The sequence below is a fragment of the Alosa sapidissima genome, chromosome 1 (genome assembly GCF_018492685.1).
Source record: "Alosa sapidissima isolate fAloSap1 chromosome 1, fAloSap1.pri, whole genome shotgun sequence".
Classification (NCBI taxonomy): Eukaryota; Metazoa; Chordata; class Actinopteri; order Clupeiformes; family Clupeidae; genus Alosa; species Alosa sapidissima.
This window is the reverse complement of record NC_055957.1, coordinates 47,125,580-47,145,889: the sequence shown is the minus strand read 5'-3', so window position 1 is coordinate 47,145,889 and position 20,310 is coordinate 47,125,580. Positions and strand designations below refer to the sequence as shown.

The 20,310-nt window shown below is 40.7% G+C and overlaps 1 protein-coding gene and 2 long non-coding RNA genes across 6 annotated transcripts; 1 reads left to right on the top strand and 2 right to left on the bottom strand.

The window, feature by feature from the left end:
- The first annotated feature begins 1,048 nt into the window (after positions 1 to 1,048).
- LOC121707979 lies at positions 1,049 to 4,130 on the top strand. 4 transcript variants are annotated; one of them, XM_042090957.1, is made up of 6 exons: positions 1,049 to 1,701; positions 2,087 to 2,216; positions 2,627 to 2,855; positions 2,993 to 3,266; positions 3,353 to 3,812; positions 3,992 to 4,130. In XM_042090957.1, the coding sequence occupies exons 1-5, from the start codon at positions 1,429 to 1,431 to the stop codon at positions 3,500 to 3,502; spliced, it is 1,056 nt and encodes a 351-aa protein (XP_041946891.1). In that variant the 5' UTR covers positions 1,049 to 1,428; the 3' UTR covers positions 3,503 to 3,812; positions 3,992 to 4,130. The 4 variants fall into 4 exon arrangements, 3 of the variants coding, with proteins under 3 accessions (XP_041946891.1, XP_041946892.1, XP_041946890.1); XM_042090958.1 differs by lacking the exon at positions 3,992 to 4,130 and adding an exon at positions 3,912 to 3,980 and having other exon boundaries at positions 3,664 to 3,812; XM_042090956.1 differs by lacking the exon at positions 3,992 to 4,130 and adding an exon at positions 3,912 to 3,980.
- On the bottom strand, positions 3,810 to 4,559 carry LOC121708516. Its single transcript, XR_006031671.1, has 2 exons — positions 4,468 to 4,559; positions 3,810 to 4,233 (listed from the first exon to the last, which is right to left on the bottom strand). It is a non-coding gene; the product is annotated as an uncharacterized LOC121708516 (long non-coding RNA).
- LOC121708544 lies at positions 4,560 to 5,879 on the bottom strand. Its single transcript, XR_006031696.1, has 3 exons — positions 5,620 to 5,879; positions 4,722 to 4,791; positions 4,560 to 4,623 (listed from the first exon to the last, which is right to left on the bottom strand). It is a non-coding gene; the product is annotated as an uncharacterized LOC121708544 (long non-coding RNA).
- Positions 5,880 to 20,310: the final 14,431 nt, after the last annotated feature.

Genomic DNA, 20,310 nt, shown 5'->3' with positions numbered 1-20,310 from the left:
GAAGATACACAAAGAAAAACAATGTAAAGGCTAAGAAAAGATCTGTGTCGAAAAGGAAGGCGCAGAGTAAACAACGGGGGAGTAGACCTGCTAAAAAGAGGCGTAAATCCATATTCTAACCATGGCTCTGATACACGGCATGTCGGCGGAGTGTGTCAAATCTGAGTTGGATCTTTTTACAGTGCCTATGACTCAAACTGCTATAGAGAAAAACACTTATGTTGAGATACCTCCCATATCAGCTCTGTAAGACACAGCCCCCCTGGAGTTCTTCGTTGCGGGCAATGGTCAAGACTATATTGATTTGAATAATTCGCTATTGTATACAAGGTTAAAAATCACCCTACCCAACGGAGCGGACCTACCAGCGGGGGCCCCTGTGGGTTTGATAAACTACCCTGGTGGCTCAATCTTCTCTCAGGTCGACATAACACTGGGGGATCGGCTCATATCACAGAGCTCAAACACCTATCCATACCGCTGTATTATAGATTGTCTATTGAATTATGACCGCGAGGCTCTGGAGACCATTTTCTCAGCGGGACTGTTTTACAAAGATACAGCAGGCCATATGGATGTCGGGGATCCTGGAGGGGCCAGCGAAGGTCTCACAAAGAGAGCTGCATTTTCTGAAGCGAGTAATGTTGTAGAATTGTTAGCTCCAATCCACAGTGACATATTTTTTCAAGAAAAATTGATGTTAAACTGAATTGATATCAAAATAAGACTAACTAGAGCGAAGGATGAATTCTGTTTAATGCGCAGCGATGCTGTAGCATACAAAATCAACATTCTTTCAGCAAGTCTTTTTGTGAAGAAAGTTTCTGTATCTCCGGCTGTGAGACTGGGACATGCGCAAGCATTGCAGTCCACCACTGCTAAATACCCTATTGATAGAGTATGTCTAAAAAATGTCTCAATACCCGCTGGTACGCGGGTGGCTAATCAGGAAAACCTATTTCTGGGGGCATTACCAAAATCCATCATATTAGCCATGGTCGATAATGATGCCCATACTGGATCATAAACTAAAAATCCTTATGCGTTTAAAGGGGTCATAGAATGCAAAACCGAGTTTACCTTGTCATAGATGAATAACGATAGTTCAGTGGGTGAAATGGAGATACAGAGAAGTTCAAAACCCCATCCACGCCTCCTTTCTGTGCAAATCTCACAATTCGAAACTCCCGCCATAAAACGGGCGAATCCAAAAGAAGCTCAGAGTTTACGCAAACTCTGAAGTGGTGCCTTATTTGGCTCTGGCCTGTACATTTGTCACGCCCCAAAATTTACATACAGACCAGCCCACTGGTTCGCTGGCCCAAGAACATGAATGGAGGTCGTGAAGATGTCAGACACTAGTTTAGCTAGCCTACTGTTGGGTTTACTTCTACAAGAATTACAAAGCAGGCAGTTTCTCTATCGAAAATGAGCCAGAGAGGTAAATGCAGTGTTCCAGGCTGCACGGAGAAAGGGGAAGTTTGTCACAGTCTTCCCAAGGATCCGAAGACTCGGCAGGCATGGATAATGTTTGTCTATCAGAAGATCCCTGCAAAGTTCGACGCTCAGCTGTTCATTTGCTCTAAACATTTTACCGAAGACAGCTTTCAAAATCTTGGACAGTTTAAAGCAGGATTTGCCAAACTTCTTTTACTGAAACGAGGGGCTGTTCCGACCGTAAGGTCATCACAACCGCAAGCTGTAAGTATTATTTTGTCGCTAAGCAGTTGATAGCAATGCTAGCATATCGTGTATAGCAACATACATGTACACGTAGAATGTGTTACGATTCAGTTTGTTAGCAATGGGGGTAACATTATTTCATTTCCTTGACTGTATTTCATTCGAATAAATAACATGTTGACATGTAAATCTACACTTTACGATGCACGTTTGTCCAGGTCTTCGTCAGGTTATTTTGTTATTCTATTCCAGCAAGATAGCTAAAGCTGAGTAGAATCACGATAGTTTGGTTGCTAGAAGCTAGCACTAAGCTGTAATGTTACCCACCTAAGTCGATCCTGTTACCACTTTTAGAAATGGAAACTAGGAGTAACGTTAACATTATCGTGTAAAATGATTTCAGAGCACATCACAAGAACAACAAGAACAACCACGAACAAAAGTTGCAGCATGCCAAACAGATCCTCCTTGTGTGGCATCTCGCGGGACGCAGCTTTCTTTTACTACATTGAGACCTCACCAACGAAGCAAAGGTAGACGTTCTAATTATTCTTATGTTATCATGAATATTATCAGACGTGTTATGGTGTTTGTGTGTTCCAAACATGTGTAGCATTATTACTGGGTAGCATTTAGTAGAGCAGTGTTGCCCAATTACTTACCTTGATGACTGAGTACATTAGTGAGCCATTCACAACAAATTAAAGAAGTATTCATAGTATGAATAGACCTATTCATACTATTCATCTCACTGAATGACCTGCATTTACTTTTGTGGGGAAGGCTGGTGAAAGTTATTTGTTCAACCAGTATGAATGGGTCTATATACAAAAGATATGACTGATTAGTAAATTGTATGTTGTATCACAGCAGTACATTGTCCTTCGGCACCGAGCAATCCATATGACACCCCACTAAATAGTCTCCCCCTCCCCCTTTGAAGGCATACAGGCAACGCCGCAATGCCAAAGTGTGGCAGTAGGCAAAACGGCTCCTTCAGTCTCTGGGCCATTCTCTTCAACTCCTTTGAAGGGTCAGAGGCCAGCAAAGAGACCTCGCCTTGAATTTGAGGAGGAGGTGGAAGATGTTTCCTCTGCATGCACTGATCCTCAAGATTCCACATACGATCCTGCACAGTCTGCTACTATGGAGACAGAATCATCTCAGCTTTTGTAAGTAAAGTTACAACTCTCACAATGCAGCAGTGCTATTTATATTCATTGTGACTGTTGTCAGACAGTACAATTGTTTTTTGACAGATTTTTGACTGAGATGGACAATGTTGTTTTTTCTTTATTATCTTTTGTAGTACATCACCAGTGACTTCATATGGCGATGCAAAATACATTGTTTTTGAGCAATGCCTCTTCAGCCTGTTCGAGATCTGCCCTGTGTGCACAAGAACCTGTACATTCCTGCCACGCAGAAGAGGGTCCTTCCTAGCGATCGACCAACTATGCCCTCACTGCAAGTTCTTCCGACAGTGGAAGAGTCAGCCAGTTATTGGGAGCACCCCTGTGGGCAACCTTCAGCTGTCTGCTGCCATTTACTTTTGTGGAGCTTCATTTTCAAAGATGAAAAAGGTATCATTGTGCTCATTGTCCCCTGCAGGAAGTGTTTGTCTTTCACTGATGACTTCACAACTGATCTACTTTTAATTATTTTATAGATATTTGATGCAATGCAGCTGAGAACACACACGTATGATGCCTTCAGAAGACATTGTGTACAGAAATGGGTTTTGTTTAGTGAAAGTGTGAGATCAGGCCTAATTGCCAGCCATCAAAATGCAAATCATTACAGTTTTAGGCTGCTCTAACTGAAAGGCACTTGTAACAACACCGGTTAGAGTACAGCTTTGGCACAGCCTACAGGTTTAGCCAATGCTTTTGCTGTGAGTTAATAGTAGTATTTTGCTTGGTGTGTGCTTACAAAAGTGACAAGTGACAATTGTTACAACATTTCTGCTGTTTCATTTAGGTTGTACCTTGCAGCTATGCATTTCAATGAGAATGCTCAGCGCCCACAACGGAAGACAGCCAAGGGGAAACTAATGTACAGGCTTGTGTTTCCAAAGGCCAAAAGGGGAGGTTACACGGTCAAAAAAGTGAAGACAGAGCCAACGATTTGTAAGTTTAAAATGTATATATTTTTTTATACAAACGATTGTGCAACAAATGTGCAACGGTATAGACACTAACAATAACTTATTAATTCACACACAACAGGCTATGTCTTTAACCTGATAAGACTGGTGTTCGAAGAGATCGTTCATGACTCCCTTCGTTATGTGGATGCCGTCCAGCAGATTCCTGTGCCCCAAGACTTGTGTGCTCAGCTTCCCAGACCTTCCAGGGAGGATGCTGTCGCTGAGCATGTGTCACGGTTCAGTCGAGGGGGGGTCTGAACCCGACATACTGCCCTGATGTTTCCGGAAACTCCCTCCGTATGCGCAGCACCACACAAGAGGGGATCACAACACGGACACTTCGCCCAAGGAAACCCCAGCACCAGCTCACGAAAGATCTGTAGGCCAAGTGTCTGCATTGCCTTCAGAGAAATCAGAGTGGAAAGGCACACTTTTTTACTATTTATTTTTTAAATATTTTATATTTTTGAGTATAGCACTGTATGATTGTGTTGAAACAAAATAAAGTTTGTCATTTTACTGTTTGCATCAAACTGTGTTTTCGTGACCTGCTGAACTAATAATGAATGCATATTGGCTAAAAACATTTGATTTATATTATATAGCTGGTAACACTTGTATCAGATTGTCCTCACCTTTCCATCCCTCTTATTCTCAACTGCCCATGGTCAGCTCTGTAGATGTTCATTGCATTTTGTAAAGAATATATGTTGAGGCACACCGGTTCCAAGGCCAGGATGGTCAATCATACAGGTTATCTCCTCCGGAACCTGGGTCATTCTTCTCATGACCTGTAAAAACAAATATAAAGACCTATGCTGTTATTTTGTCATTTTGAATGAGCAGAAAGCACAAATTAGCTTGAGTAAATATCTCCAGTTTTAGTTACCTGGGGTACTTCCCGGCAACATATATTTTCTCTCTCCTGGGGCATGCGGTCATAGTTTCCACACGTACACCTGGCAAGGGGAGATGGATGTAATTGTAAGTTCACATATCACTACATGGAACGAGGGTAATAATCTTATAATCAGATGATATAATCAGCAGGATAGAAGTTAGCCTACTGCTGATTAGGTCATCTGGTTATGAGATTATTATCTTCGTTACATGTAATAATATATACAACAGGACGATGTCCAGTTAGTTAGGCAAGAGCCTACTATTTCTGTAGTGGCAGTTCGTAGGTTATGGTGTTTGTGAAATGAGTAGCCTACTGCTCGCGTCAACAAAAATATTACCTCTCGTGACATGACAGTGGTAATATTTTTGTTGAAGCGAGTGAGCAGTAGGCTACTCATTTCATTACGGCCATAACATACTGAACTGGTACTACGGAAATAGTCTCTTGCCCAGCTAACTGGACATCCTGTTGTAAGATCACATATTACTACTAACGTTACGTGGCAAATAATGTAGGTAACTCCTAATCAGATAACCCATTCAGCAGGAGAGAACGGTAACAATATACTGACTAAAACGAGAGTATAGGCTATTTTCCTTGCGAGCAGCACTCATTTAATTATAGCTATCTGCACGCTACATATTGGCTATACGGACTTTCTCGCTAACTGGACGTCTTGACAGAAAATGCACGAGGGTAACGTTACATGTTGTAAAACATTTGTTTGTGTGCAAATGAATAACTGTTATGCTGCTTACAAAGTTAACATAAGACTAATACAACGTTATGCTTAGGCTAGGACACTGAAGTGTGAGTAGGCTATTACATTAGTATTACAGCTAACGTGTAGTGCTACGTGTAAATGATAAATGAAAAAACTTACCATTCTGAAGTAGTCATTTGTAATCTATGGGCGACTGGTTGCTCCTCTACATCAGATTCTTCCTCTGATTCTGGCTCATACATATATGGTTCAACACCTAATGTGTCCATATCAACAATTTCGATGTTTCAGTGAGTGAGTGCTTGTGGCCATGACGCGTTTGCTCCGCAGCTTCGCTCGTTGTAAACCAACCAATCAGCGCACAGCTCATCTAAATATTCATGAGCATACCATAAAAGGGAGAAAACCTCTCGTTTCATTCTAGGGCTTTTAACCAGGCTTGCATTAGGGCGCATAGAACAGCACATATGCCATTTTCACCCTATTCAGAGACCTTAAGGACCAGCATCAAATACCCTATATAATCATTCTATCACCCCTTTAAACATTATGATCTGGAATTCCTAGCCGTTTATGTAGATGGACAACAATACCCGTCTAAGCCGCTACAGCCGAAATTTAATGAAGCGTCTGCCGTACGTGAGTTTTACCAATTGGTGTTATCCACAGGAAGACATCTGAAAAACAAAGCACTGGTCATAAATCGTCAGGATTACTTGGCCGGTTACAGTATTTTTGCTTTTAACCCTTTAGGCGCCAGAGGTTTTTTTCCGAAACGATCAATTTTGACATCTTCATTTCAAAAGGCTATATCTTAAAAGTGATAAGAGATAGAGACTTTCTGTAAATTAGAGAAATATTAAGGATGACCCAAAGTTTATGTAGAGATTAAATATTTATATATAATTTGCATATTATGACGTCATATGGTGGCGGCCATCTTGGATTATAGAATTTTCATGAAAAGTCGCATGTTTGAATGATAAAATGCACCACTTCTTTCCCCCCAAAATGTCCCTCACCTTCTGTATGCTATATTGCACAATACTGAATGCTCAGGTAAATAGTAAGTAGTGAACAAACTGTGTAAATCATTACTAATAAATGGCAGAAACAAACCAAATGCATGTAGCGGTAGACTGGTCTTTTGCTGTAGAGATTTTCCATTTACTACATACAGTAGGCACTCTGATTCCATGTATGGGGCACATATATATTATTCAGATGACACACAAACACAAGTAGACAAGACCTGTTTAGTTCAAAAGCTCATTTGCCACGGCAAGGCACAGATCAGGAGTGAGATGACGAGACAAGACAAGAGACAATGTTAGTATTTTTTTTTCTTTTTGTTGTTTTTGTTGTTTTTTTTTCTTAGCTGACAAAGACACACACATCACAAGGACATAAACACAAAAAAAGGAACACATAGTGTATGTCCTAAATGATCAGGGAAATAGATAGCAAATCAACAGTGTAAATCATTACTAATAAATGGCTGACATTTTTTTTTTTATGTAGCAGGCCTTTTGCTGTAGAGATAATGACTCCCTATCCCTATCTATACAGGGCCGGCATTCCCATCATCTTGTGATAGTCTTTGCATGACCTAATGTGTGTGTGTGTGTGTGTGGGAGAGGGAGAGAGCGTGTCACCACCTCCACCATGCGAGCAGCATGGCCAGATCTGCCTCGCGCGCGCCGAGTGGAGAGAATTTGCGCAGCTTGGACTAGGCCTACTGTCATTCTCATTGCGACTCCCCACACTGCCACTACGTTCCCCCCTAACTGTCCTATGAGCACTTCGACCTCGTCTAACATACCCAGTGGCATTAGACAAAGGCTCCACCACGTTACTGTCGCCGCGATTGTGGAGAGGCACACGTTCAGAAGACAGAAGCTAGCGCTATGGACATAGGCTACCTCCAGCCTCGTTCGCCACACCACTAACACCCTGCTAACTTCCCGATGAACACTCCGAACCCGTGAAACATTATTCCCACCAGTGACATTGGGCAAACGATTCAACGTTTGTGCTTGGTGTAAGCTAAACTATGGAGTAAACTCTCACTTTGTCCAGCTGCATCATTGCAAGGCAGGGACGCATCTGAAGCCTCACTAAACGAATCACCGTAATTTTCTGAAGGCAGATATTCCCCTTCAGAATCAGGGTCCGCGAATAGAAGACCCAACACTTCATTTCAGGTAAACTTTTTTGATGCCATTAGACGATAATCTAATGCAAATACTTGCTGACGTTGACAATATCGCGCTGATAAAATAGCTCACACGCACACTAGCTCCGGTATTGCACGCACTGATTCACTGCAGCTGTAGCGCGAAAGTTTTGTTTAAAGCATGACTTTTTTCCGACTCGGGGATGACGTATGACATGTTTGCCATCTAGTGGAGTGGAGGTCGAATGAAATATGACACCCTATTTGACTAAATCGGCCGTTTTATTCAGTACCGCATCTTGTCGACTAAAGTCGACTGTGGCGCCTAGAGGGTTAATTTAACGCCTGAGGAGGAGTGTGGCCAGCATCTGTCATTAATAAAGTCAGGCAATATCCGTTTGGAAGTTCGGTTCAGACAACCGCTGCCGAATACAATAAATTTGATCGTGTATGCCGTATTTGACAGTATAATCGAGGTGTCTAATCGAAGACAGATTTTGATGGACTACTACTGAAAGATCATGAATACTGTTGAATTATCGACTATTATGGATAATATTTCCAAAAATGCACATTTTCTAGGGGTATTGGCTGATCAATCAATTGATCAACTACCTCAAACACCCGTGTATCATTTACCAGCCTCTGTGATAATTAATACACATAATTCAGACCAACCTGGTGAACACTGGCTAGCTACGTACATAACTGAAGAAGGTGATGTGTGTTTCTTCGACAGCTTCGGGAACAGTCCAGACAGTGATATATTTCCTCCAAGCATATACACATTTCTGAAAAACATGGGTAAACGGCTGCTATATTCAAACCAGCAGGTGCAAGACTTAACGTCTATCACATGCGGTCAACATTGTGTTTTCTTTCTGTATCATATGTTGAGACGGTTATGCTATGAAGATGTGATACTTAAATATTCTGAAAATTTAAATAGAAATGATAATATGGTTTCATTAATTGTGAAAAAATTACAAGGTTGTAAATGTATGTGTAATATATTCACATGCGTGCAGCATGCACAGATCAATGATAAGTATCTAAAAAAGTGTTGAAATGGCTTCATATTAAATAAACATGTCAAATGACATTTCAGAGTTGGGTGTTTTTATTGAAAAACAGAAGGATAGAAATACACACATTATAAGTCATACATGTATCAAAAGTCATACAACATTATAAAACATTATAAACATAAGAAAAACAAAGCAGAAAAATGACAATTTACAAAATATTACAACAACTGTGAACATTAGACATAAGCAATGCATAGTAATCATTACAAGACTTTCTTGTAAATGTACAATGTCTTGTAAAACCATGGGATTCCGATACTGCATTTACTGGTTCTAAAGCTCTGACTGGTGTATGAGTAGGTGTACTTAGGGTGACCAGATGAGATTGGCTGAAATTTGGGACGCTTTTTTTAAATTTTTTTTTGGGGGGGGGGGGGTGGTAGGCTTACAGCGAATTTTCAAACCTGTACCAAAACACATTTTTATTCAAACATCAAGTCTGCCTCAAAATACAACAGAGAAATCATGACCTCAAAATGTCATTGTGGGAAAGAAAAAAAATAAACAATGACTGCGTAACAGTGCAAATCAGACCTTTCAGAATAAGGATAATAGCCTAACGCTAATAACAAGCCTTGCCAAAATTATGGGTCATTAAGTAAGAATACAAAATAATTGTTAGATTAAGTAGATTATGTTAAAACGACATGGACATTAGGCCGAACTTCCGACGTATTTTTTTGCACACACGCTGGCTCTGCCTGCTGCGCTGCCTGCACAATGTCCTCGGCTTCGCGAAATCAGTGCATATTCGCGCCTAATTATAGAACGTCAAAAAGAAACAAAGTAGCCGGGCTGCATCCAGACACTTAGCTGCCGTGGGGGGCTGCATGCAGTCGACTCAGACTCTCTACGGACAGTTTTTAATGTTTATCAGAAAATAACTACTCAGTATTCTGATTGAGTATAATTTTCGGGACAATTAGGGCAGGATTCGGGATTCGGGACAACTGCTTGGATATCGGGACTGTCCCGAATTTTTCGGGACGTCTGGTCACCCTAGGTGTACTATTTCTTTTCAGTGCTGTGATTGAATCTTTAACTAGCCTATTTGGTATTGTAGAAAGAGGGATGTTTAGCATAGCAATAGCCCTCAGAAATTCATGCCATCCTTGAGGTCGCCTGTGATGGCTCACAGCCTGGGGCCCTGTGATACTTTTTACCAGATCAAACACATGCGTACCTGGAATGGTTGAGCCATTAAAAACAAAAGACCCAGAATCGTCCCACGATGCTATGCCTTGAGAGTTGTACATTTTTGCTAATATATACTCCGCATTCCTTTTGCTTCTCGGGGGTACATTTTTTAAAACCTCAGAGACTACTTGATTGTTCTCATAAGTGTGGGGTGTAGTCTGTACTGCTAAACTCTGTGACACATCATCGGATGACGACTGCTGTGGTAAACTCAGTGTCAGTGTGTTCGTCTCAAGGTCCCCCTGTTTAACCAGGGCCAAATATCTCTGTAATAATGACGTATAATGTTGGGCCTTCTCATGAGGGGTCAGATATGTTTTACTCAAAACATTTTTCACAGCTAGTTCCAACTCGTTTTCAACAGACTGGCGCAGCGGGATAGTTGTGACATCATTTTTTAAACGGTCCAATTGTCTTTGCGGTACCAGATACATTTTCTCAGCATACTCCATCACTTCTAACTCTGTCTTGATGTAAACAGACTGGTTATGAACGGCAGAGCAACACTCAAGAGGGGTAGGAGAAATCCACCTTTCTGGTTAATAGTACGTCTCTTTGTGCGTATGCCAATTTTCTTGTCAGCCAGTAACTTTATCAAAATCTTATTTTTACGTAGTTTTTTATATTGTATGTTAAGGGTATAGTACCACGAAGAATATTCAGTGTCACCTCACAGAGAGCTAAGATTAACTCGTCTGACGCAGAATGTAAAATGATACGTCTCTGGGGCGGTTTAGCTTTAAGTAACCGTTTCAAAAGAGGCAAATTTCTACCGATTCTCTCAGACATATCGGTGTCTCAGTTTGTTTTCTTCGGCACATAGACAGCCTGATGCTCCAAAAGCAAATCTGTTCTGAGGCGATACAAATTCGGGGTTTTTGGTTTATAGTCGATCAATAAATATCCGTAGGGTTTCTCAGTGGCATTTTTAAAAGATTCAAGAAAGAATTTTGTGTTACCGGGGTACATCTGTCTCGCTAATACACTGATTTGGTTGTTATCTCTAGGGTTTTTGAAAACGATTAGATAATTAGTGTTCAAACTGATTGTTCTGCTAGATTTCCCCTGAAAGAACAGATTCTGAACCATGTAAATGGCACTAAGATTACGATGATGTACATACTGTGTGAACACCTTCTCTATTTCTGTATTGTTGCTGGCATCTTTCATTACATCATCAATAATTAGCAGGTTATTTTTTGATATGGGTAATAACTCATCATCTTCTCACCAGTTTTGTTTTTTAGAATGAGATGTTTCTTGTTACGCACAATATTATCAGTTCGAGCCCGTATGTATCGTGTGCTATCTCTGTCAGTTACATGATGATCAACAAGGTCAATGAGGGTGTCCAACCTGATCACTTGTGAATTCTCTGCATTAAGCGTGATGCCTTTCGCCTTCATACAGGTTTTACCCTGGGCTGTGCGATAGCCATAAGTCTTCGGTCCGGCTGAACAGAATTCTGTGATGTAGTCACCATCATCCAGCTCATTTGTGAGATCCCCTAAATAGGGCCCCAGCGGCGGCTCCCAATCGCCATCCTTTGAGACATAAATCACACTGTCAGTATCGCTGTAAAGCAATCTCTCGCCTAATTTGTCCATAAGATCGTACAATTTAAGGCGTGCATGAGCCGTGGTGAATGCACCCACAAACACATTTATGTTTGCGGTCTGTACACAACTACCCTCAACATGTCGCCATTGGACTAGGGCCACATCATCAGACACAAATGAAAAGTGTGTGACATCATATTCACAACCAAAAATGTATCTGGCAAACTGCTCGGGGTCTTTCACCATTTCGGTGGTGGGCAGATTCTCTCTCATAGAGAAGCGACCCCAGAGGCTGTTGAGCAACAGCTTGTTTATTTGCCTTGTGGCTGGGTTCAGACAGATCTTAGCAGGATCCAGCCTAATCCCCTCCTTCTCAAAATAGTCCTCAATGTAGGCCTCTTTTGCCTCATCTGTCACTGCATGGGCTGGGTATCCGCTAGCTTCCTGCTTGAATTGGAGAAATGTTTTCACATAGTCTGAAAACAATGTGTCAGATCTCTGAGAAAAATGCCAGACCTCATCAACCTTGGTGACAATGTAACCCTTTTCAATAGCCTTCATCAGCTCAAGACTAACCCAACACCCTGAAATGGATCGCTCATCATCACTGTGCTCACAGGGGCTGGTCTGATTCTCTTCTACAGCACAAGTCCTGCAGAGGGGGAACATCAATTTACCGTTGCAACGGTATGGCAGCACCGGGTGTAGTAAGCCCCTAGGTGGAGAGACTGTAGCTTTGATCAACCCATAATAATTTTCAAGCGGCTGAAAATCCCCCACTATGATCTGGGGGTTGTGGATGGGGTACTCACACTTGCTCTGGCATGCCGGGTATAGGGATGTGAATTTTCTCACCCTCACCAGCTTTGTGGTAAAGATTGTAAGCATCTGTTCTACCACCGCAAAGAGCATCACGAGGTTTTAAACGCTCAGGGTGTACGTAAGTGGCCATGAATCTCTCAACATCAGGGTCACTCTGCTTAGCCTGGTTCCACTGACATTCCCACATCACTTCGACCTTAAACCCTTTGGTCTTGGTAAGGTATGACACCTTATCATCAAAATGCCGCCTCACATCTCCGTAAGGGATATTTAACCCTCTAGGCGCCACAGGCGACTATAGTCGACAAGATGCGGTACTGAATAAAACGGCCGATTTAGTCAAATAGGGTGTCATATTTCGTTCGACTTCCACTCCACTAGATGGCAGACATGTCATACGTCATCCCCGAGTCGAAAAAAGGACACGCTTTAAACAAAACTTTCTAGCTACAGCGCGATGAATCAGTGTATGAAATACCGGAGCTAGTGTGCGTGTGAGCCACTTTGTCAGAGCGATATTGTCAACGTCAGCGAGTATTTGCATTAGATTATCGTCTAATGGCATCAAAAAAGTTTACCTGAAATGAAGTGTTGGGTCTTCTATTCGCGGACCCTGATTCTGAAGGGGAATATCTGCCTTCAGAAAATGACGGTGATTCGTTTAGTGAGGCTTCAGATGCGTCCCTGCCTTGCAATGATGCAGCTGGACAAAGTGAGAGTTTACTCCATAGTTTAGCTTACACCAAGCACAAACGTTGAATCGTTTGCCCAATGTCACTGGTGGGAATAATGTTTCACGGGTTCGGAGTGTTCATCGGGAAGTTAGCAGGGTGTTAGTGGTGTGGCGAACGAGGCTGGAGGTAGCCTAATATCCATAGCGCTAGCTTCTGTCTTCTGAACGTGTGCCTCTCCACAATCGCGGCGACAGTAACGTGGTGGAGCCTTTGTCTAATGCCACTGGGTATGTTAGACGAGGTCGAAGTGCTCATAGGACAGTTAGGGGGGAACGTAGTGGCAGTGTGGGGAGTCGCAATGAGAATGACAGTAGGCCTAGTCCGAGCTGCGCAAATTCTCTCCACTCGGCGCGCGCGAGGCAGATCTGGCCATGCTGCTCGCATGGTGGAGGTGGTGACACGCTCTCTCCCACACACACACACACACACACACATTAGGTCATGCATAGTCTATCACAAGATGATGGGAATGCCGTCCCTGTATGGATAGGGATAGGGAGTCATTATCTCTACAGCAAAAGGCCTGCTACATAAAAAAAAAAAAGTCAGCCATTTAGTAATGATTTACACTGTTGATTTGCTATCTACTTCCCTGATCATTTAGGACATACAGTACACTATGTGTTCCTTTTTGTGTGTTCATGTCCTTGTGATGTGTGTGTCTTTGTCAGCTAAGAAAAAAAACAAAAAAACATCAACAAAAAGAAAAAAAATACTAACATTGTCTCTTGTCTTGTCTCGTCATCTCACTCCTGATCTGTGCCTTGCCGTGGCAAATGAGCTTTTGAACTAAACAGGTCTTGTCTACTTGTGTTTGTGTGTCATCTGAATAATATATATGTGCCCCATACATGGAATCAGAGTGCCTACTGTATGTAGTAAATGGAAAATCTCTACAGCAAAAGGCCAGTCTACTGCTACATGCATTTGGTTTGTTTCTGCCATTTATTAGTAATGATTTACACAGTTTGTTCACTACTTACTATTTACCTGAGCATTCAGTATTGTGCAATATAGCATTCAGAAGGTGAGGGACATTTTGGGGGGAAAGAAGTGGTGCATTTATCATTCAAACATGCAACTTTTCATGAAAATTCTATAATCCAAGATGGCCGCCACCATATGACGTCATAATATGCAAATTAGATATAAACATTTAATCTCTACATACACTTTGGGTCATCCTTAATATTTCTCTAATTTACAGAAAGTCTCTATCTCTTATCACTTTTAAGATATAGCCTTTTGAAATGAAGATGTCAAAATTGATCGTTTCGGAAAAAAACCTCTGGCGCCTAAAGGGTTAACAGGGGGTGTATATGGTCTGGATTGTAGCGGCAATCATGGCCGTGATGAAAACAGCCATTAAATTCGAGTGCATGTTTGACACCATTTTTTTCATAATAGCCGTCGAGGTAGTACTGGCCTACTTGCACCTCGCCACCTTTCAAAGCATGTTGTACAACCATATCTCTACTATAATTCACATATTCCAACCATTGGATGGAGGAGTTGGAGTACGCCTTATGTTGGTTAACATAGGCATTGTTGTGTGTGAGTGCTAATGTGTCTCGCTGCAGGAAGCGCGCCTTGTAGACGGCCATGCAGCATGATGCTAATGTAGTCTGACTGAATGGGTCTACACCAGTACAACCAATGAACTCTGTGCGGTATTTCATGCACGCGTCACGCAGTAGCACAACATCATGAACCCCGTAAGATCGTAGCTTTTTCTGAAAATCAAATACGCCTTTGGATGCTTCGCTATACCATGTGTCAAAGTCAGCTCTGTCTTTATTGGACATGGTGTCGTACCCATAGTACTCACGGTCTGGATAGGGGCCCGTGTAGTAGTTGTTCGCAGCTGTGTTAAATTTGTGTGGGAAGTACCCTTTCTCACCGGTGTTCAGATTTAAGGCCACAGTTGTCTTAGCCGAACGCATGGGGATGAACGAATAGCTGTCAATGAACCGCTGTTTAAAGATCTCATCATACATGAAAATCAATCTGCATCCAGTCATGATTATTTTGGGTGTAACCCCTAGCTTGGTGAAATGCTCCAGTATAATGATGTTATCAAACCCTGCTGCGTTGTGGGCCAACCATGTGTAGCCCTTATATGTAGACCGTCTGAAGTGGCTTAACATCATAAACACACAACTACTACCCTCGGCCTCAAAAGACTCCCCTTTGAAAGTCATGGCTGCAGCAAAATTAGCCTGGTGTTTACCATTTTCAAATCGTGTTTCTAAGTCGAAAAAGATATACTTGGGCTCTGTCTCTTCCGGCTTGAAGGGTTGAATGAAACAGCTATGGTTATCACCAGGTACCAAATCTGCTTTACAGTGCGGACAATGCATGGCTGAGCATCTGTGGGGGTTTTCTTATTCATACTAACATGATATCGTCTGTTACACTTTTTGCAGTACTTAGTGACATCGCATGGGGCCACCATTCTGCCTATAACCCCAGTGGGCGCGGGTTGTTTGTGTCTGGAATGGCAATAAGCGGATTTGCAGTACCGCATACAATCATGGCAGTATACTGATGGTCCGTTATGTTTGTGGCAATCCACATCGTTGCATACATCACAGCTGTATTTACACGCGTGATCACGTTTACTACTGTAGCCACGGTAGCAAAAACCACAAAAGTGGCCTTCCCCCAGGAATGTATTGGGGCGCAAAATCCGATGGTAATGATTGTCATGGAGGTACAGATAAACAGTTTTCTTAGGGTTGGGCGTCACCCTAGTCTGATACGTCACCAACTCATGTAGGGGGGTTCGGTAAAAGACCACTATTTTAACATCATACAAGTCCTCAAACACGGGCACATCAGCAAAACCTATTTGCTGCTGGGGTGTGAAACCCGCATGCTCATGCATGTCAGCCCCCAGCTCCAATAATCTATCGGATGTGGCATCAGGGTTCAAAAAATGAGCCAGACAAATAGCTAAACAGGCATTGTTTGAGTCATTAACAGGTGTGAACAGACACATTTTTTTCTTCCTGATGACCTCATCATGAGCCAAATCCTTGAGTTTTCTATAACCACCACCGTTTCCACTACGCACTATAGAGACGAGGAGATCCAGACTCTGATCGGTCAAGAGCATCGTGTTACTCTGTAACACCTTCTCAATAGCTTCAATCAACCGGTCCAAAGCATAACCATCTTCATTTGTCAATTTAGCCTGTACATCGGTAGTAAGACTTTCACCCCTTAACACAATGTTGATAACTGCATTTTCCCCACCTAATCTCCTTGAGAAATCCACAATATCATTCAAGGTAGCGTAACAGTGTTCTATGTATGAAGCCATGTCAGTATCACGCAAACCCCTAAAATTTAACGGCCTACTTAGTTCCATACTGTTGAAACGGGGCCTGGCTACAACTCTGTAATCACCAACAACACCTCCTTCACTCGCTAAGCGTTCTATGGCATCGAGGTCTAAATTGTAGTCAGGGGCCGAGTCATGGCCAACATTGTCGCCGCCGCAGGGCTGTACACCAGAACTGCCAGGAATCACATCCACACTCGCAGAGGGTTCGTCTTGTAAAATAGCTGTAGGAGCCCTATCATGCACATCACCACCAGTACCTGTTTGCACCCCAGACCCACCAGGTAACACATCCATGCATACTGAGGGCTCATCAACTGCTGTATCTGATGGGGTTGGCCCATGTGTAACATTATTTGTCTGAATGTAAGGATGGTCGATGTTAATAGTGTCATGTAATGGTCTCTGTCTTGTGATCGTGTTCAGTGAGGGCTCATCAACTGCTGTAGGCCTATCTGATGGGCTTGGCCCATGTGTAACATTATTTGTCTGAATGTTCAGTCATTCCAACTATATTAAACATCATCTACCTAGCAAATAGTTTAACCTTTTAAACTATCCACCTATTTAACTGTTCAGTCATTCCAACTATATTAAAACTCATCTACCTAGCAAATAATTTAACCAATTAAACTATCCACCTATTTAACTGTTCAGTCATTCCAACTATATTAAACCTCATCTACCTAGTTCAGTCATTCCAACTATATTAAACCTCATCTACCTAGTTCAGCCATTCCAACTATATTAAAACTCATCTACCTAGCAAATAATTTAACCAATTAAACTATCCACCTATTTAACTGTTCAGTCATTCCAACTATATTAAACCTCGTCAACCTAGCAAATAATTTAACCTTTTAAACTATCCACCTATTTAACTGTTAAGTCATTCCAACTATATTAAACCTCATCTACCTAGTTCAGTCATTCCAACTATATTAAACCTCGTCAACCTAGCAAATAATTTAACCTTTTAAACTATCCACCTATTTAACTGTTAAGTCATTCCAACTATATTAAACCTCATCTACCTAGTTCAGTCATTCCAACTATATTAAACATCATCTACCTAGCAAATAATTTAACCTTTTAAACCATCCACCTATTTAACTGTTCAGTCATTCCAACTATATTAAACCTTATCTACCTAGTTCAGTCATTCCAACTATATTAAACCTCATCTACCTAGCAAATAATTTAACCATTTAAACTATCCACCTATTTAACTGTCCAGTCATTCCAACTATATTAAACCTTGTCTACCTAGCAAATAATTTAACCTTTTAAACTATCCACCTATCTGTTCAGTCATTCTAACTATATTAAACCTCATCTACCTAGTTCAGTCATCCCAACTATATTAAACCTCATCTACGTAGTTCAGTCATTCCAACTATATTAAATCTCATCTACCTAGCAAATAATTTAACCATTTAAACTATCCACCTATTTAACTTTCCAGTCATTCCAACTATATTAAACCTCGTCTACCTAGCAAATAATTTAACCTTTTAAACTATCCACCTATCTGTTCAGTCATTCTAACTATATTAAACCTCATCTACCTAGTTCAGTCATTTGAACTATATTAAACCTCATCATGTTGGTTGCCAATTAGCACATCATCTGTTTTAACAATATATTTCACACCATATGTTTTGCATTTTCAAGCACTAGTAATTCCCTGGAATTGCGTTTTCTAGTTCTTCTTCTTCTAACGCATTTAATGCAGCTTCAACCGTTTAACGTAGAAACTTCATTCAAATTATGTTACGTAGATCTTACTTAGGACATGGGTGCTATGTATTTTTCATCTTTGTAACTTTTATACTTTTTAAACTATTAATTAAAAACTGTTCAAAATTTCCCCATAGACTTAACATGGGCTTATGACATCACAATAGAGCACTTAAGCAACTAGAAAACGCAATTCCAGGGAATTACCAGTGCATGAAAATGCAAAACATATGGTGTGAAATATATTGTTAAAACAGATTATGTGCTAATTGGCAACCAACATGATGAGGTTTAATATAGTTCAAATGACTGAACTAGGTAGATGAGGTTTAATGTAGTTGGAATGACTGAACTAGGTAGATGAGGTTTAATATAGTTGGAATGACTGAACAGTTAAATAGGTGGATAGTTTATGTAGTTAAATGATTTGCTTGGTAGATAAGGTTTAATATAGTTGGAATAATTGAACGGTTAAATAGGTGGATAATTTAAATAGTTAAATTATTTAGGTAGATAATTGACGATAACTGACAGTTGGAATGGCCCTAATGTTTGCTAGCAGTTATGCTACTATGTTATCAAAGATAATAATGTTAACCAAGTTTTTTTGCTAAAAATGCTAATTAGCATGCTAGCATGCTAACTATGGTAGCATGCTAACTATGTTACTTAGCTAATCATTTTTAATAGTTTTGCTAAAAATGCTAACTAGCTTGTTAACACGCTAGCATGCTAACTATGCTAACCACGTTACTTAGCTAACTTAGCAAATCATTTTTAACAGTTTTGCTAAAAATGCTAACATGCTAGCATGCTAACTATGCTAACCATGCTAACTAGCTACAGTGGGTAGGAGTCATAGTTGATGACAAGTAACAGTTACAATGGCTGAACAGTTAAAAAGTTCAGTAGTTTAAAGGGTTACATTGTTTAACAGTGAAATATTGTAGTGAGGACTTTTATTTTGAAACAGTTTTTGGCAGAGGAAGCAGTTGAACAGGATGTGTAGTCTTAATAGGGCCAGTTTGTATGCTTAAAGCCTGAGACTGGCAGTTGGTCCAGGTGGCCCGAACACCTGCCATAGGATTCTAATTGTTTAACGGCTCTATTGTGATGTCATCAGCCCATGTTAAGTCTATGGGGAAATTTTGACTAGTTTTTAATTAATAGTTTAAAAAGTATAAAAGTTACAAAGCTGAAAAATACATAGCACCCATGTCCTAAGTAAGACCTACGTAACATAGTTTGAATGAAGTTTCTACGTTAAACGGTTGAAGCTGCATTAAACGCGTTAGAAGAAGAAGAAGAACTAGAAAAGCATTTCCTGAAGGAAATACAGTGCATGAAAATGCAAAAATATGATGTAAAATATCCTACAGAATAAAAACAAACTATATTGGTTGCTAGGTAGATGAGGTTTAATATAGTTGGAATGACTGAACAGTTAAATAAGTGGATAGTTTAAATGGTTAAATTATTTAGGTAGATAGTTGACAATAACTGACACTTGGAATGGCTTTAATGTTTGCTAGTAGTTATGCTAACTATGTTAACAAAGATAATAATGTTAACCAAGTATTCTAACTAGCATGCTAACAATGTTAAAATGCTAAGTATGCTAACCACGTTACTTAGCTAACTTAGCTAATTGTTTTTAGTAGTTATGCTAAAAATGCTAACTAGCATGCTAATATGTTAGCATGCTAACTATGCTAACCACATTACTTAGCTAACATAGCTAATCGTTTTTAGTAGTTTTGCTAAAAATGCTAACTAGCATGCTAACATGTTAGCATGCTAACTATGCTAACCATGTTACTTAGCTAATCATTTTTAGCAGTTTTGCTAAAAATGCTAACTAGCATGCTAAAATGCTAGCATGCTAACTATGTTACTTAGCTAACTTAGCTAACTATCTACAGTGGGTAGGAGTCATAGTTGATGATAAGTAACAGTTGCAATGGCTGAACAGTTAAAAAGTTCAGTAGTTTAAAGGGTTAAATTGTTTAACAGTGAAATATTGTAGTGAGGACTTTTATTTTGAAACAGTTTTTGGCAGAGGAAGCAGTTGAACAGGATGTGTAGTCTTAATAGGGCCAGTTTGTATGCTTAAAGCCTGAGACTGGCAGTTGGTCCAGGTGGCCCGAACACCTGCCATAGGATTCTAATTGCTTAACGGCTCTATTGT

What these genes read in the sequence shown, in the direction of transcription:
- LOC121707979 (XM_042090957.1), top strand. Translation starts at nt 1,429, where the DNA reads ATGAGCCAGAGAGGTAAATGCAGTGTTCCAGGCTGCACGGAGAAAGGG. An exon ending in ACCTCACCAACGAAGCAAAG is followed by an intron (nt 2,217 to 2,626) that starts GTAGACGTTCTA and finishes CCCCCTTTGAAG; the next exon opens with GCATACAGGCAACGCCGCAA. An exon ending in ACAGAATCATCTCAGCTTTT is followed by an intron (nt 2,856 to 2,992) that starts GTAAGTAAAGTT and finishes TATCTTTTGTAG; the next exon opens with TACATCACCAGTGACTTCAT.